Source organism: Populus euphratica, unplaced genomic scaffold (genome assembly GCF_000495115.2).
Source record: "Populus euphratica unplaced genomic scaffold, PopEup_1.0 scaffold41.1, whole genome shotgun sequence".
Lineage (NCBI taxonomy): Eukaryota > Viridiplantae > Streptophyta > Magnoliopsida > Malpighiales > Salicaceae > Populus > Populus euphratica.
Window position 1 is genome coordinate 1,221,678 of NW_011499868.1, and position 17,876 is coordinate 1,239,553.

At 37.3% G+C, this 17,876-nt stretch overlaps 3 protein-coding genes and 1 non-coding gene across 6 annotated transcripts; 3 read left to right on the forward strand and 1 right to left on the reverse strand.

The window, feature by feature from the left end:
- Positions 1 to 93: 93 nt before the first annotated feature.
- LOC105126608 (auxilin-like protein 1) lies at positions 94 to 6,786 on the forward strand. 2 transcript variants are annotated; one of them, XM_011027526.1, is made up of 8 exons: positions 94 to 695; positions 1,442 to 2,483; positions 2,547 to 5,022; positions 5,130 to 5,227; positions 5,325 to 5,390; positions 5,477 to 5,566; positions 5,919 to 6,095; positions 6,548 to 6,786. In XM_011027526.1, exons 1-8 carry the CDS (start codon positions 310 to 312, stop codon positions 6,581 to 6,583), a joined length of 4,371 nt encoding a protein of 1,456 aa, XP_011025828.1. In that variant the 5' UTR covers positions 94 to 309; the 3' UTR covers positions 6,584 to 6,786. The 2 variants fall into 2 exon arrangements, with proteins under 2 accessions (XP_011025828.1, XP_011025827.1); XM_011027525.1 differs by having other exon boundaries at positions 95 to 695; positions 1,442 to 5,022.
- Positions 6,787 to 7,821: 1,035 nt separating this feature from the next.
- Positions 7,822 to 7,905, reverse strand: TRNAL-CAA (transfer RNA leucine (anticodon CAA)). Its single transcript has one exon. It is a non-coding gene; the product is annotated as a tRNA-Leu (tRNA).
- Positions 7,906 to 8,947: 1,042 nt separating this feature from the next.
- LOC105126609 (Tetratricopeptide repeat (TPR)-like superfamily protein) lies at positions 8,948 to 12,743 on the forward strand. Of its 2 annotated transcripts, none has more exons than XM_011027528.1 (2): positions 8,948 to 11,313; positions 12,629 to 12,743. In XM_011027528.1, the coding sequence occupies exon 1, from the start codon at positions 9,207 to 9,209 to the stop codon at positions 10,833 to 10,835; it is 1,629 nt and encodes a 542-aa protein (XP_011025830.1). In that variant the 5' UTR covers positions 8,948 to 9,206; the 3' UTR covers positions 10,836 to 11,313; positions 12,629 to 12,743. The 2 variants fall into 2 exon arrangements, with proteins under 2 accessions (XP_011025830.1, XP_011025829.1); XM_011027527.1 differs by lacking the exon at positions 12,629 to 12,743 and adding an exon at positions 12,481 to 12,617.
- Positions 12,744 to 13,354: 611 nt separating this feature from the next.
- LOC105126611 (uncharacterized) lies at positions 13,355 to 13,775 on the forward strand. The gene has a single exon (XM_011027529.1). The coding sequence runs from the start codon at positions 13,452 to 13,454 to the stop codon at positions 13,773 to 13,775; it is 324 nt and encodes a 107-aa protein (XP_011025831.1). The 5' UTR covers positions 13,355 to 13,451.
- The last annotated feature ends 4,101 nt before the right edge of the window (positions 13,776 to 17,876 follow it).

Consider the following 17,876-nt stretch of genomic DNA (forward strand, 5'->3'; position numbering starts at 1 on the left):
GATGAGGATAGGAGCCAGAAGATACTAATACCCTCTCCTTCCTTTTTCAAAATGAGAAACTTTATTACAGAATAATGTTCGGTGTCCAAATTTGTCATTTCAAAACCAGCTTTTCTATTCTCGACGTTATTTTCTCATTTTGATTTCACTTTCCTCTGTCAGCTTTGCTGCTCTGACAGTATGCTATGCAGAGAGAAGAGCAAGAAACTGCAACAGAACCAAAAAAAAAAAAAAAAAAACAATAAAAAGAGAACCCCATAAACACTCTTCAAAAACCCTAAACCAATCTCTCTCTTCCCTTTCACTCTCATGGAAAACCTCCCACATTCTCAGCACCCAAACATGTTCTCGAAGAAACTCTTCACGAACCCCAGCAAAACTGTCTACGACGACGTATTTGGTGGCCCTCCTCGTTTTGGAGTAGCCCCTACCCTGTCTCCTCGGGTGGAAGACTACAGCGAGATATTCGGTGGGTTTCACGCGCCACGTGGAGCTTCCTCTTCGATTCCAGTGCTTGATCTCCCATTGGTAGATAATGAAGCAGCTGAAGATGTTTTCTTTGATGTTAGAAGCTGTTCTGGACTTGATTATAATGAGGTTTTTGGTGGGTTTAATGGCTCTGACTTTGCTGTTTCCTTCGAGGAGTTGATGATGAAGCAATCTAACGGCCTTGACTTTTCCTCTGATGAAGCTTGGTATGGTTATTTTGTGCTCTTAAAGTTAGTTTTTTTAAGTTTTTATGGGGGGTTTTTGTTTTCACCTAAAATGTAAAAATAATGTGTGCTGTCATTGTTTTTTATTTATGTTTTTCTTTGTTTTTAGGTGTCTTATTCCTAGTGTAAATTCTTTTTTTCAAGTATTTTTCAGCCTTTTCAAACCTAAGTTGATATATATATATATAGGGTGCGCGCGCGCGCGTCGATTTAAAGTGTAACGTTGGAGATTACGGTATATGGGAAGTTAGCATGAGGTAAACTATATGAGGTTTAATTTTGAAATTTTAGCTTCAGTGATCATAGATCGTGCTGTGATCATGCATATGTTGGTGCTTTGTGAAGTTCAAGGCTGGATGATCAGATGCCCAGAGGAGAAATTTGTTTTATTTTCTGAAAAATACGAGGTTTCTTTTTTTCCATGGAATTGAGCATTACTTCTAGTGTATGCAAGCATAGCTAGAAGCTTCTTCAAGGAGTCCGTGCCCTTTGAAAAATTAGGAAAGTGTTTATTTTGAAAATGATTAGTTAGTCATGAAAATCTTGATGCTTTGGTTGCAAGCTGATGTGGTTGTTGGCTGTTTATTTTATTTGATTTCTTGAATTGTTTTGTGGGTTCTGTATGTTTGTTTCCATCGAGTAAAAAGCGATGGCATCTTATTTGTTATATCCCCCAGCAAGATAAAATCTGATAGTAGAATTTGATTTTTCTGTTTACTCATTCATAGGACACCAGAAGACCCTGAATATCTATCTGAAGACTCAGATAATTATACAAAGAACCAATGCTTGTCGAATGGTGACTCTCACGAGTCCATTGATGGGTGCATGGAATTTAACGTGTCATATCATAAAGCTACTCAAAGCAGCAACAAAGATATGCCAAATGGAATTACATATGTGACTCAGCCACTTGATGTTCCTGGATATGCTTTTATGGTTGATAAAACCATGTCTTTGCCAAAGTCAGATGACGAGCACCCACCTCTGCAGGTGAGTGATGATGGCCATCTCAATATTGATTTTACTGGGGAAATGTTGGGGGCAAAGAAGCTTAGGAAGACTATGTCACATCCAGCTAATGGTAGCGCTGATGATCTAGTTTTTGGAAATGAAGTTAGACCTCGTAAGGAATTTTTCCGAAATGACTCTCTTCCTAATGAGACGTTTGTAACTATTTCTCACGTCAGTCTTAAAACTCACCCCTCTCAGTTGCCACCACCTTCTAGACCACCGCCTGCATTAGATGTCAACAAGAGGGATTCTTGTAAATCAACTCCAAACTGTCACAGCGCTGCTTCCTCAGGAAGTGCTGGTGATAGTTCTCCACCTTACTTTGATGTTGAGGTAGATGCAAGTTCCTCTGCTGCTGCCTCTGCCGCTGCGATAAAAGAAGCTATGGAGAAAGCTCAAGTCAAGCTGAAAAGTGCAAAAGAATTGATGGACAGGAAGAGGGGTGGTTTTCAAAACCATACAAAATCGGCTTCAAAAAATGACAAAAAGGATAGAGAAGGTAGGGTGGTTAAGATTGTTGATGTGTCTGGTAGTACAAAATATGAAGGGGTGCAAGGCACTTGTGAAAGTGAAGAGAATGGAATGGATGACAGGCAAAAGGTTAAAATTCCAGATTCTTTAGAAGGGAAAAGGTATCAAAATGCAGCAAAAAAGTCTTCTGATGAGAAGCATGGAAGGGAATCCTTGTCATCTCAAGGATCTGATAAAATTGATGAAGCTAGTGAATGGAAAGAAGCTACTCAATTTTTTGAACTGGTGAGAACAAATGTACCCAGGAAAGTCGTTGACTTGTCAAATAATGAAAACATTTTTCTGCAGAACACAAATATCCATGAACAAGGGCAGAAGGTGAAAAAGGTAGCCATGGAAGCATCGCAGCAGCAGCTAGAAAATGGCAAGAAAGTACAAGCAGTTACAGCAGATCATGAACTGGAGGAATATGCCAAGAACACTAAAGTATCAAAACCATCTCGTGACCTGGGGGGAAGCAATGGGAGATCAGAAGCTGCTAAAGTGGCACACAGAGAGAAGGGGCTTGAGAAGAAGGTTCAAGTAGCTCAAGAGATTCTTAGAGTGGAGGATGAGGAGAAACTTAGAATGGACAAGCAGTCTTTTGAAACTGATAAGAGACAAACTAGAGCTGATGGGTCACAAAATCATGAGCTCATGGGAGAAGTTCCACGAGCACAAAGTAAACATGAAGCTAAGCAGACTGCAGAGTACAAGGAGAAAGAGCCTTTGCTGAAAGAGGCTGTTAGAAGTGTGGAGAATGAGAAATTCATTCGTAAAAAGGAAGGTGGTGAAAGGAGACAAAGGAGCACTTTTGAGAAGGAAGAAAATGAAAAGAAGCTTAAAGCAGCTCTTGAACAATTGGAAAATGAGAGAAGGCTGAAGAAGGCATTGGAGCAGAAAGAAAAGGAGAAGAGGATAAAGGAGGCTCCTGTGAGGGAAGAAACTGAGAAGAAGAAGAGAGAGGCTTATGAAACACAAGAAGAGGAGAAGAGATTAAGAGCAGATCTTGAGCAGGAGGAAAATGAGTGGAGATTGAAAGAGGCTTTGGTGAAGGAGGAGAATGCGAGGAGACTGAAAGAGATTCATGAGAAGGAAGATTATGAGAGGAGACTAAGAGAGGCTGCTGATAGAGAGGAGAATGAGATGAGACAAAGAAGGATTCGTGAAAGAGAAGAAAATGAGAAGAGATTAAACAAAGCTCTTGAGAGGGAAGAGAATGAGAGGAGAATACGAGCGAATGAGGGGAGGCTGAGAGAAGCTCATCAAAGAGGAGAGAAAGAGAAAAGATTAGAAGAAGCTTGTCAAAGAGAAGAGAATGAGAAAAGATTAAAAGAAGCTATTGAGCATGAAAATAAGAAAAAACAGAGAGAGGCTAATGAGAAAGAAGGAAATGAGAAGAAATGTAGAGAGGTTTTTGAAAATGAAGGGATTGGAGACGCTCTAAAACAGGAAACAACTGAAAAGCAACTAGAAGAGACAGATGAGCAAGATGAAAGTGGCAAGTTAAGAGAGACTCCAGAGGGAGAAGTAAGTGAACTAGGAACATGCACGTCAGAAGAAATGGGGGATGCATCCCAAGAGACCTGCAACTTGGAAAACACTGAGGTGAAGCTGAAGGATGACTCTGAGAATGATAAACCAGGGATACTAAATGAGATGGGTGAGAACTGCAGTGTAGTGAAGCAGGCATGTAAGACGGATGTCAATAGGAACCTTGGATCAGCTAGATTAGCTGGCAAACATGAGGGGAAGAATGGAAAACAAGAAGTGGCTGAGGAGATTGCTCATGAAGAAATTGGCAAGGTACTTCTAGGGCTGAAAATCAGTGACAAGGAAGAAGCAGTTGAAACAGTGAGCACACAGGCTGATGGAAAAACAAAAGTGTCTGGTTTGGCTCAAAGCAACTTAGAACATGAAAATAATGTAGTGGAAGATGATCCTGTGTCAGTTTATGGTGATGAAAGAATGAGGAAAGCAGGGGAAGCTGGAAATGGCACTGGACGAAAGAGCATAGAGAAATCTAAGAAAGCCTCCCAAGTAGAATCTGATATCACAAATCAAGGGAAGGAATTTGCACAGGATAGGAGCGACAGAAGAAAGAATATCCCCCAGGCAGTTGCTATGAATCATGAAGACAGAAAGGACAATTTCATGTCAACTGGAGCAGTGAAAAAATCGGTTGAGACTGGAAGGAAAATAGAAGCTGCCCAGCCTGCTAATTTAGAAGCAAAAGGAAGTACCCTGGGATCAACTCAGCAGCTTAATACAAGTGAAAGAAAAGTGAAGAATCTCAATAAGACCCTTTCATCAGAGGAAAAAGAAGTTGAGAGGATGAGAAGAGAAAAGGAGCTGGAAATGGAACGGCTTAGAAAGCTAGAAGAAGAAAGGGAGAGGGAAAAAGAAAGAGAAAAGGACAGAATGGCTGTTGACAGAGCAGCGCTTGAAGCTCGTGACAGGGTACATTTCGAAGCTCGTGATAGGGCAGAACGGGCTGCCGTGGAAAGAGCAATAACTGAGGCCCGTGAAAGGCTAGAGAAGGCCTGTGCAGAGGCCAGGGAGAAGTCATTAACTGATAACAGATCTTTAGAGGCCAGGCTCAGGGAACGTGCTGCAGTAGAGAGAGCTGCTGCAGAGGCACGCGAGCGAGCTTTTGGAAAAGTAATGTCTGAAAGGACTGCTTTTGAGGCAAGAGAACGAATAGAAAGATCTGTTTCAGATAAATTCTCTGCTTTTTCGAGGAATGGTGGAATGGCACCTAATTCTTCACCCTCAGTATATAATGGTATGTACACTGTTTAAACTGGAATTTTATACAAAACTTCTTACACACTTTGCACATATTTGTTTTATCCTTTATTGCTTCTGAACCATGTATCCCTGTAAAAAAAGGTTCCTACTATATGGAGAGATCTGAAGGGGTGGAAGGTGAGTCACCTCAAAGGTGTAAAGCAAGGTTAGAAAGGCATAGGAGAACAGCTGAACGAGCGGTATGATTATCTTCCTGCATTTTCTTCCTACAGAGTAAATAGCAATCAATTGCTTACATTGAAGGAGGTCGTCTGTAATGTTTTGGCTTTATGGCAGGCAAAAGCTCTAGCAGAGAAAAATATGCGGGATCTTCTTGCTCAGAGAGAACAAACCGAGAGAAATGTAATGATTTTTCACGAAGAATTATTTGAACTTTTGAACATGCTCTGCATATCTCACATATAATTCCAATCTAATTTTTCTTGCAGAGATTAGCAGAAACTCTGGATGCTGATGTCAAGAGATGGTGCAGCGGGAGAGAAGGAAACTTGCGTGCATTGCTGTCAACTTTACAATACGTATGTTGTCTTCTCCTTGCATGATTTTAGGAATGATGAAGTCTTCTGGTTTCCTTTAATGCTTATAAAATGTAATTAATTGAAGTTTTTGCTGCTATACCCTTTTTTGGATAATATATAAAGATAAAACTTGAATGAATATTTTATATAGCCAAATTACTACCTGAAGGTGTATCTCTGTTGTGTTGTTAAGGTGTCTGGGTTGAGTTTCTCTTGTTTAATACTCTCCACCAGCTAGTTCACTTCATTTCTTTTTTTAGGTTTTCTAGATGTTTAGATTTCTGGCCTCCTTTCTTCAGTTTTCATTCAATCTGGCCTGTACAATGTTACTTGAACTATTTTTTGGTGGCAGATCCTTGGGTCTGACAGTGGCTGGCAGCCAATTCCATTGACCGAAGTAATAACTTCAGCAGCTGTAAAGAAAGCTTACAGGAAAGCCACGCTTTGTGTTCATCCTGACAAATTACAACAAAGGGGTGCAAGTATTCAGCAGAAGTACATATGTGAGAAGGTCTTTGATCTTTTGAAGGTACTGTTTTGCACGTAACTTCCAATAACTTCAGTGATTATTGAAACTAGAAAATATGCTTGACAAGATCACAAAATCATTTTTAAGACAACATCTCTTGTATTTTATTGTTGGAAAATAGCCTTTGGTACACCTATGGAAAAGCCTTCACAGAAAGACCTCTAGATCTATGCCTAGACTCTTCTCATTAGGTTAGAATTACTCTGCTTCACTCATCTCCATCTGTTGAGGCTGCAGTCAACTCTCTCACTAAATGGTCATCAGTGTTCAGTATCCTGTAGTGCTTAAAAACCTGTCAATAGCTTTTCTATTTTTCACGAGTCAAAGATACAGTATGTATTCCATCCAAACCATGGTTTTGTTCTGCCACCAGGCTGAGGCAGCAAAGTCTGGCCATGGAGATTCGTGCTAATATCCATATTCTTATCATTTTATTGCTGGTTTATTTTCAGGAGGCTTGGAACAAGTTCAACTCAGAAGAGCGGTAGCCTGAGCTTATCATATCTGTGCCATAAACTTATTCGCAATTGACAACTCGTTCTGTAAATACATTCGTCTTGTAGGTAAAAATCGTTGAGTTCGTCAGATACTTCATTGTGTATTTGCAGTTTGAGAATGTAATTTTCGCTCAAAGGGAAATAGGTAAGAAAGAAATATTATTCAATGCAAAGCGGCCAATTTGTATTTCAAATCTGCAATCCAATCAAGTTTCGATGTAACAAGATTGCATATGAAGGAGACAGCCTTGAAGGCTTGGCCCCATTTAATAATAGTAACATGTCCAGAGTCACAGAGGTGAACAAATTAGCAGGGGGAGAGGTTTATCGTTGGTGTTTTCAGGCCAGACCAGGTAGTTGGTCGGGACCTAATTACAATCTCTTATAATCTTCTCTGATTAAAATGGTTACGAAAAAAGGCTTCAAGATGTTCATCTCGATCACTGTAAATGAAACTTCATTTCCTGCAATCGCCTTAATAATTCGATAAAAGTTGAAGAAAAAGAACATAAGATCAGGCATCGATGACTGAAAAGAGAGCAAGCATGTTATGTTAGATGGAAAACATGATGATAGTGGCATGCACGGCAACTGAGGATCTGGAGGAAAACAATTTCAGTGATCAGCAAAGGTGTAGTAGCGATCAAGGTTGCTTCCATGTAATTATTAATGAATCGGGCCTTTAACAAGAGTTGGTAAAATCGCATCATAACACTAACTGCATTTCTGCTTTCTTAAGTTGTTTGGGCTTGAAGGTGTGATGATTTTTTTTTTGAAAGAATTCAAATAAAAAGTATATAATTTTTATTTTTATAAGGTGTGATTTGTGCTTTAAAAAAGTTGTAATTTTTTTAAAAATAACTATACTTTCAAGTCAAACACATGCTAATATGATGATTAAGAAGTTAATAACTTTTTTTTTTTGAAAGTATATATTAAACCTCATCACCACATTATAAAAAAAATTAAAAAATTAGATACATCAACTCGGATTAATTCGTAATATTTTAAATTTGTTTAAAAATAAAAATATTTTTTTTTTAAAAAAAAAACAAGTCTTAGTTAGTTTTTACCGAGTATATGATTAATTATATCAGTAGACATAAGACTCAGCACAGGATAAATCCTGGATCGGTGAGTTATGTTGACAAAGTTTAAATACACTACGGCACTGATCACGGAGCTCATACAATTTCTCACTACTTAATAATAATATGGAAGTAGAAAAATGTCAGAAGTGGGATTTGAACCCACGCCCTCTCTCGGAGACCAGAACTTGAGTCTGGCGCCTTAGACCACTCGGCCATCCTGACGTTATGCTTTTGTTCAATTATTTTATTAATTAATATTTATTATGACCCGCGTTAAGAACCTGGGAGTAAAGCTGTCAAAAACACAGAAAATGTAATGTAAACCTGGAGAGTAAAAACAGATCGTAAAATTATAAGAAATTTTTTCTTATATATGGTTCAAGTACCTTAGATTACATAATTTCTTTTTGATAATTCTTTATTGAATCGTTGTCTGCTCTAAATTACTTGATGTTACAAGCATCTGCAGAACAAAAATGGAGAATTTGAGATGGCCTTACGATGATATTATATCAAACAGAAACAAAATTATCAAGTTGGCCTTATCTTGATAGTCAACGGTACTTTACTGACAAAACAGAAGCAAACTTAATCTTGATCGATAAAATCTTGCAGCAGCAAATGACTGCTGCCAATACAAGCCATTAGCTGAACCAAAGCAATTAGCATTAAACTGGGAGTTAAATTCATGGATGTATGGCATAACAGTGCAAATAAAAGATGGCACAAGTAAATTCCTTCATTTTTCCTGCCCTCACCCAATAAAGAAAGTGTGTGAGAGAGAGACAAGAACAAGCACATTTTCTTTTTGTCAATACAATATCGGTGGCGCTTCAAGTCTTGTTCTTGAATTGAGGAAGAATCAAATGGGAGCTAATTTACAGAATACAATAAGAAATAGTAAAACTTGACGATTGATTTCCACCTAACAAGAACCAGCCACTCCCTTTAAGCAAACAGACTCTATCTTTGACAGGGATGAGAATAGAACTTTCTCGGTCTCAGTAGCTGCTTGTTGATCCAAGGAAGGCCAGGTGCAGGTGCTTATATTGACATCCTTGTTCCTTCCTCAAACTCCCCACTGACCCCAAAACAGAGGGGGAAAATCCTCCTAGCTTCTATCTAGAACAGTTAATGTCAACGATGATGGGAAAAATGGAGTTGAGGGCTGCTAGGGTGCAGTCTATATACATATCAATTGAACTTGTAAAATCAGTCTTCAAATCATGATTTTACTCTATTTTAACGAGTCAAGATGATTTTAGTCGGATTTTATCTCCGTTTTTTATTTTTTAAATCGATTTTATACGATAAATTTATATTAACTCATAAAATTATTAGACTTTACAAGTTAATTCATTAGTTTAACAATTACTGAGTATTTTCACTTTGATGATTAGCCTCCAGCCCTTCACAACCCAATTAAAACTTGATAGAATATACATGAGGCGCCGTCCACTTTCACAAGCCATTTATTCCCCGCATTTGTCAATAAAGAAATAATCACTCCCTCTTCACATTTAATGCCTCCTAAACCCCAGTCGCTGTCCATTTGCTACCGTTTCTTTTGTTACCCTAACTCCTCCGCCAGAACACCCATTAACGGTTTTTCGAAAGCAACCGCAACCGCAACCGTCTACCTTCAGAACCGTTATGTTCATACCAGCAACGTGTTCGATGAACTGCCTCACAGAGACCTCTACTCCCTCAACTCTCAACTCGCCTCCTATTCTCGCGATGGAAACTTTCTTGCCACATGGGATCTCTTCTCTCGCATTCATTCTGCATTTCTTGACCTTGATGCTTACACCTTTACGCCGGTTCTCCGTGCATGCTCGGCTTTGCCTGACACGAAGTGTGGCAGACAAGTCCATGCTGTAATGATTAAGACGGGCACGGATTTGGGAACTATAGCAAAAACTGCAGTAATGGATATGTATTCAAAATATGGGTGCTTGGGTGAGTCAGTTAAGGTGTTTGAAGAAATGGAATTCCGGGACGTTGTGACTTGGAATGCTTTGGTTTCGAGTTTTTTAAGGCATGGTCTTGCTAAGGAAGCGCTTGGTGTATTTAGAGCAATGAGGAGGGAGAGAGTGGAGATAACTGAGTTTACACTGTGTTCTGTGCTTAAGGCTTGTGCCTTTATTAAGGCTTTTCGACAAGGTAAGCAAGTTCATGGCTTGGTCATTGTGATGGGTCGAGATTTGGTGGTTTTAGGCACTGCTCTTATTGATTTTTACTCTAATGTGGGGTATATTAGCGAAGCTATGAAAGTATTTTCTTGTTTGAGCTGCAGGAAAGATGAGGTTTTGCGCAATTCTTTGATTGCTGGGTGTGTCAAGCATAGGAGATACGAGGAGGCGTTTTTAGTGATGAGTACTATGAGACCAAATGCGGTTGCACTTACTACTGCTCTTGCTGCTTGCTCTGATAATTCAGATTTGTGGACTGGGATGCAGATTCATTGCGTGGCACTGCGATTTGGATTTATTGAAAATACTCAAGTGTGCAATGTGTTATTAGATATGTATGCAAAATGTGGGAGAATTTTGAAATCCAGATCAATATTTGACGGGATCTGTCATAAAACTGTTGTTACTTGGACTAGCATGATAGATGCATATGGAAGGCATGGTCATGGGGATGAAGCACTCAAGCTGTTTAAAGAGTTGGGGCAAGAAGGAAGTAGAGTCTTGCCAAATTCTTTGACACTTCTCGCTGTTCTATCAGCATGTGGGCATTCAGGACTAGTCAAAGAAGGCCAAGAACTTTTTAATTCTGCAAGGGAGAAATATGGTCTAGATCCAAGTCAGGAGCACTATTCCTGCGTCATAGATATCTTAGGCCGTGCTGGCCAAATAGAAGATGCATGGTGCCTTTTTCATGATATGGTTAAAAAGGGTATAGGGCCTACAGCTGCAGTGTGGGCAGCACTAGTGAATGCTTGTTGTCTTAACCTGGATGTATCTAGGGGTGAGTTTGCTGCAAAGCATCTCTTGGAATTAGAACCAAATAATGATGGCATTCATGTGCTGGTTTCAAAGTTCTATGCATCCATTGATAGGTGGGATGTTGTGGAGAGCTTGAGAAACAATATGAGGAAGAAAGGACTAACTAAAGTATTAGGTAGTAGCTGGTTAGATGTTGCATGAAATTGCCACTTAACTACAAATTAGAGCAGAAAAGGGGTGGTTTGAACTTCTTGATTTTGATCAAAGAGCAGACTGTTATTTATCAAGAAGACTCAGAAAGTGCACCCCTCTCAGGTCTGGCTTTTCCATTATTCTATTTCCACGTGGAAGATTTCCATTAAAGCAATTCATAGAAGTGATCAGATGCATCTGGTTAATTACTTGACTGGTCTCGTTTTTGGAGTTTTGAGATAACGGTGCGGGTTCGGAAAATTAGTTTCTCATTTCCAAAACAGTATTTTTGAAACAAGTAGTCTCCAGACTTATTCAGCACCTGGCTAACTAGAATCCACAAAATAGAGACGAATTCCTCTCAGGGCTAATTACAGTTTATTGGGGCCTATCAAATACTTGCTTCTTGTGAACCATTCTGAAGGCAAATATATCACCGATCTCATTCGTCATCCATTTTCCATAAACAGAGATTCCTGGCAACGAGGTTGGTTGTTTTTGCTCTTACTGATACTGTTCTAATTTGACTATATGAAAGGAGAGGGTGTTAACAACTTTTAACGAGACTGGTTACCAAGTTTGTTATTAAGGGGTCGGCAAAATGATAAAAAATTGGCCTTGAGAGGAAATGCTTGACTTTTCCGTCAAATATTTCAAAATCCGACTTGTCTTGGTGTCTGGTTCGAAATGATGTAAGAAATAATTATAATTTGGATATGAAATAAGGAGAGTAATAGCAAGTTAAGATGGTCAGGGTGTTTAATACTTCTTGTATGATGTGAACCCCCGAATGAGGTCAGGGGTGATCCATTCTTTACATGTTCTGCAATAAAGCTGTGTGGCATTAACAAGCAAGTTGGTAGCTAAGGCGATAAGTTCTATTGGGCAAAGAGTTTCTGCTGGGAAAAAAAATCCAGGGTTATGTGTATTGCTTGGTACTCATTTGTGTACTTAGTTCAGAAAGCCATGGATGACAGAATTTATGGGTGTGTTTAGTAATGGAGTAATACTCCATATTTTCAAGAAAAATAGAAAACGAAATATGGAAAAAGAAATTTGTGCTCAAATGATTTATTTTTACAAATTAGAAAAAGAAAAAAAACACATTTCGGTCTTTCCACCGTAATGCCTGAAGTTGCAAAACATCTAAAATGTTTTCCAAAAATTGTCAACCTGGAGACTTTTTTTATGTTTAAAATTATGTTTTAAAAGTGTGTTTGACTGAAAAAATAATAAATTGATTTTTATAGTATTTTTTTTATAGTTTTGATGTGTTAATATTAAAAATAAAAAAATTTATTTATTATACTTATCTTGTTGTACCACTTCGCTAAAAAAAAAATTATATATATGTCGAAAATTTTTAATTATAGAGAGCGTGACTTGAAAAAATGTCAAAAATTCGTTTAAAATGTAAAGAATATCATAGAAAAAATGTTTAATTTAAACAAAATTTCTATTTTGCCATTTTTCTCCAAATGGGAAACAACATAACATGAACACATTATGTTAGAAAGATTTTCTGAGAATTGAAGAAATGAACATGTTTTCTAATATTTTCTATGGGAGAAGAAAAACCAGAAAAAGAAAAGAAAACTAACAAGAAAAAAGGAAAATTATTTTGTGTCACTGAACAATGCCTGTAACTCCGCAGGGAGAGAAATGGATTATCTTTCGAAGAATTTCATTCAGGATTTGCAGAGAAGACGCGAAGGTTCAAAGATGCTTCAGAAGATTCTGAGTATACTGTTTTGGGATCTCTTTAATTAGTTTAGCTCATCATTTCTGTCTTTTGTTTCCAGTTTCCGCAGCTTGCCGCTGTCCTTGTAAACTCTGCATTGTCCCTGTCTGGGTTGCTTTGTTGATCAAGTCATCACTTACCACCCAAAAAAAAAAAGAAGACAAAGACTTCCATCGACGCTTTTTTACAAGGTTTTTCTTGCAATTGGCCTCGATGCCTCCTTGTTAAAGAGCTTTCTATGAACCTTCCTGGAACACACTGCACATCTTACATGCATGTTGGAGCTGAAAAACCAGTATCACTGACAACGTTTCCAAATCCGCCACCCACATAATCCAGTGCTCATAAAGAAGAGTTGATTTTTTGGATGCACGAGGTCACTATCTCACCTGTGAGCTTTGAAATTTTCTTCTTGCTTGTGGTTGGAATGGAGACTTGCACTTGAAAAAGTCTAGACAGATAGAGCCAAGCAGCCGTTTCTTGACAAGTCAGAGCTGCGATAACCTTTCACACACTAAAAACATACAAAAAACAAAGAGCTCACCAAACAAAGACTAACTAGTTTATAAAAATGCTACGCCCAGTAGCTCATGCATGCATCAGCAAATCCTGTCTATTCATTTCGTGTAAACCTCACCATATGGACGTACAGGATCCTCCCACAACTTTATCAGCTACTGTTCATAGCATTTCTCACTAGTCAAGCAACAAACACGTGGCCAAATATCTTAAATTAATCAGTAGGCCATTGCTTTTGACCTGTTCATTTTCGTCCACAAAGTAGTGCTCACCAACCACACGAATTCTTCCATATATACACACACAGTCCAATTCCATGTTATCTTCCAGGGCATTGAGCATATTACTTCTATTAGCATCAAGCCATGTTGAGAGCATTGAGCACATGCAGGAACCATGGAGGTTATGAAAGGTTAGTCGATGAGCCTGCTAACATAAGTCTATTGGATGGGAAGTTGAAGAGGGCTAAAAGCGTACCAGCTAGTGTTTTTGGTTCATCAAAGTCACGAAAGTTGGGACCAGAACTGGCCCTTCAAAATATTTTTCCAGCGAAGCCTAGCAGCAGAAAGGTTAGCAAGAGTCATCCACTGTTTAGTCTCTTCAATAATCGTAGAAAGAAGAAACCTACAGCTAGGCCAGAATTTGCTAGGTACTTGCAGTATGTGAAGGAAGGAGGGATATGGCTCTGATCTGTCAAATATATATATGCATGCCATAGATTCATCAACATTGAAGCAAGAAAAGGCAGCGCTGTTCGATCAGCTTTCTTTTATTTAGCTCAAAGAAGTGTGTATTATTCTAAGCAAAAAATGCTTTTGACAATCTGAAATGTGGCAATGCCAAATATGACAAATCTTTTCACTTTTTGTACGATCCATTTGATTTCACAGAAATAGAATTGAATTGAAAGCTCTTGTTTTGTGTTCATTGAATTTACTATATTGTTTTAGCTGTCCAATCGTTCTCATCTCTGGCAAGCGAGTTGAGAATCAATTATGAGTATAGCTTCAAACTATCGACTACAACCTGCTATATGAATTATGTTATTGTGATAGGGCCTTGTATTTTGTTCTTCTTATCCCTTCACGATAAACAGTACATCTGGACTAACAAACTTCAAATCAAAGAAGAATCTATGGAGCTAGGATAACAATGGAAGGAGGGTTTGATGCTCAATTGTCTTATCCGTTAATCTGGAGATATTGAAAAAAGCTAGCAGCAGTGCTGTGCATAATTTGTGTATGTATACTACTGTAAATGTAACCATCAAAACAGCTCGGGATCATCGGTCTTGTGACAACTGATAAGCCATGCATAACGAGGGAGATAAATTCTAATCATGGAATCAAGAATAGATGGGAGGCTTGTACTATGCGTGTTGGAAGAATCTGATAGTTCTGAACAATCAGTTATGAATCCGTCACTGGCAGATAATGATGGGACAGAGTTGGACTCAAGAAAACATGATCTCTTTTTTACCTGTGAATCTTGCATCTTTTTAAAAAATGAAACTTGTTTGGGTTAGTGGCTCTCTTTTAATAAATATAATTTTTAAAATCTAATTTGTATTCTGATATAATAATACATTAATAGCTAAACCAATACTTTATTAATAAAAAAACATGTTCTAACCAAACAAATAACCTGACAAGAAACACCCACATAACTTTAGATCTAAATAATAAATCGAACTTAATTTTGCTAGATGATTTTATTGACACAATTTTTTATAAAAAAAAAATCTGTTGATTATAATGAATCAAGGTCTGAAAGACCCTTAAATTATATTTGATAGATATGTCTGGTTTAATTTTATTAGTGTTATTTTTCTACCCCTAAAATTTGATTTTTAATTTATTTAAAGAGTTGTAAATTTCTTGAAAATAAGATAAGATTAGAGAAACATATTCAAAAATAAAATACGAATTAGAGGTAATAACCCTTTTCGGCAACATTTTGTCTTTCTTTGAAGTCTTCTTGTGTTTTGTTTTCCATTTGCATTAAGGCCTTTTCCAACCTCTGAAAGAAGTCGAGAGAAAAGGAAGATGCTGCAGCCTCAAGGCGGAATAATTCCATTACAACTAGACGGAAACAATGGACAAATCAGCCTTGTACGGTGATTATAGGTGGCCTTTTCTGATGGTCAATTCCTTTCAGCCGGCAAACCACTAAATGCTTTTTTACATCGAGACTCGCCAGGTAATTCTTGCCAGGTCTTAGGAATGCATGCCACTCACACCATGAATTGAACAGTCACAGCAAATTTCTTTTCTGCAGCTCCATAGGCTCGAATCCATCACACTGAGAAAAACAGCTCGAGGATTTGGCATATCAATTCGAAATAAAAAAAATTAAATTTATATTCAACTTTTAATCGAGGAATTGGGATCACCTGAAAGGAAAAAATCAACCGACGTTTTGCCCAAGAAACAGTCACGAAAGTCTTTCTGAACTTCTTGGCAGGTGAAGCTTGTTTTTCAAATAGGTTAAATTAAACCTGAGGGCGGTGTAGTTTTATAATGTAATCTTCTGCTGATGAAAACTTGACTAATTCCTCAGAACAACAAATACAAGGAATTATAGCAACAACCACTGGCCAACAATTGGCAATTTCTTCAAGAAAATTATGAATGAGAAGGGATCAAACTCACTGCCGAACCATTTCCTCTCCTTGGATCCATCAACGTATGATTGGAACAAAGAGAACGAATTGGATTACCCAAATTTTCTCATTATGAAACCTAAAGCTAGAAGAAGGAGAGCATAAGAGCAAATAAGAAAGAGGTAGAGAGAGCAAGAATTTTCTTTTTCATTTTTTTCCCTGCTTTTGAGAATGAAGTCCCTCCATCTGAATTGCAAAAACGATGAATCTCAGAAGATTCAGAATAACATAATTAATTCAAGATTACTAACAATCAAATTATTAATATTTTATTGAATTTTCAGAATTAATAAATCTAACAAGATACAAAGAATGATTAATCAATTTCATATTTACCATAAATGTTAAATATAATATATGAATGCGATGTTAAAATCTTCTTTTTCAACAATTTTCCGGAAATTGACTGACTAGCATGCAAAGACCCAAGAGAAAATGAGTTTGATTATCATTATATGATAAGCAGCTTTTGACTTTTAACTTTTTCTAGAAAGATCTCTCATGTGAACCCCTGTGTAGGCTTTCTATGCCTAGACTCTTACTCCTCGTTAGGTTAGAATTACTCTGCTTCACTCATCTGTTGAGGCTGCATTCAACACTCTCACTAAATGTTGATCAGTGTTCAGTATCCTGTAGTGCTTAAAAACCTGTCGATAGCTTTTCTATTTTTCACGAGTCAAATATACAGTATGCATTCCATCCAGACCATAGTTTTGTTCTCCATCAGGCTGAGGCAGCTAGGGCTTTGACCATGGAGATTCTTGCCAATATCTGTTTTCTTATCATTTTATTGCTGGTTTATTTTCAGGAGGCTTGGAACAAGTTCAACTCAGGAGAGCGGTAGCCTGAGCTTATCATATCTGTGCCATCTACTTATTCACAATTGACAACCCATTCTGTAAATACATTCGTCTTGTAGGTAAAAAATCGTTGAGTCCATCAGATACTTCATTGTGTATTTGCAGTTTGAGAACGTAATTTACGCCTAAAGGGAAATAGGTAAGAAAGAAATATTATTCAATGCAAAGCGGCCAATTTGTATTTCAAATCTTCAATCCAATCAAGTTTCGATGTAAGAAGATTGCATACAAAGGAGACAGCCTGGAAGGCTAGAAATATTATTCAATGCAAAGCGGCCAATTTGTATTTCAAATCTGCAATCCAATCAAGTTTCGATGTAACAAGATTGCACACAAAGGAGACAGCCTTGAAGGCTTGACCCCATTTAATAGTAACATGTCCACAGTCACAGAGGTGAACAAATTAGCAGAGGGACAGGTTTATCATTGTTTGTTTTCTGGCCAGATCAAGTAGCTGTTCGGAACCTAATTACAATCTCTTAGCATGCTGCGCGCATGAATTTGATACCTTATGCTTGATTTTGATGTTTTGATGTTATTTGTTAGTCTTTGTAATTCAAACATATTTGTTTATAGTAGTATAATTTATTAGGATGAAAAAAGCATGTCTTAGAGATCAAAAATATCAATTTAGAGGGGGGCTTGATAATGTGGGGTTTATTACTGGGTTTTTGGGCATGTTTTTTTATATTTTTAAAATGAACATTATTTTAGACCCTTGATTCATATCATTCTTGATCCATTTCTTTGGGCATAACCATATTTTTATGTTTGTTTAATAAATAATCCAGGATTTATTTGCATTAATAACAAGTTTTTAAAGGAATTAAATTGAAAGATTTTGGTTTTGAACCAAAATCTATTTTGACAAAAACATAAAATGTTAATCGAAGTAAATAGATTATAGATTATTGATCATTTCATGATTTTCAACATGTATCTTTTATTTGACTGTTTCTAATCTGATTTGTGTTTTAAGTTGCTAGATTTGTTCTTCTTGTTCTTAAAAAAAATATTGTCTTATTATACTTTTGATTTATACCAGTTTTGATCCATTTATTTACACATAACTCTTTTTTATGTCTTATTAGTAAATAAGTCCTAGAAATTAAACTTTGTTTATATAAAGTAATTATGGTCTCAAAAAAAAAAAAATCTTGTTACTGAGTTGATTTCAATTTCATGATCGTCTAATCTTGTTATTGAGTTGATTTCAATTTCATGATCGTCTAATTTTTTTATATGATATTATTAAATAAAATATAGTC

What these genes read in the sequence shown, in the direction of transcription:
- LOC105126609 (XM_011027528.1), top strand. Translation starts at nt 9,207, where the DNA reads ATGCCTCCTAAACCCCAGTCGCTGTCCATTTGCTACCGTTTCTTTTGT.
- LOC105126608 (XM_011027525.1), top strand. Translation starts at nt 310, where the DNA reads ATGGAAAACCTCCCACATTCTCAGCACCCAAACATGTTCTCGAAGAAA. An exon ending in GGAGAACAGCTGAACGAGCG is followed by an intron (nt 5,228 to 5,324) that starts GTATGATTATCT and finishes GCTTTATGGCAG; the next exon opens with GCAAAAGCTCTAGCAGAGAA. An exon ending in TGCTGTCAACTTTACAATAC is followed by an intron (nt 5,567 to 5,918) that starts GTATGTTGTCTT and finishes TTTTGGTGGCAG; the next exon opens with ATCCTTGGGTCTGACAGTGG.
- LOC105126611 (XM_011027529.1), top strand. Translation starts at nt 13,452, where the DNA reads ATGTTGAGAGCATTGAGCACATGCAGGAACCATGGAGGTTATGAAAGG.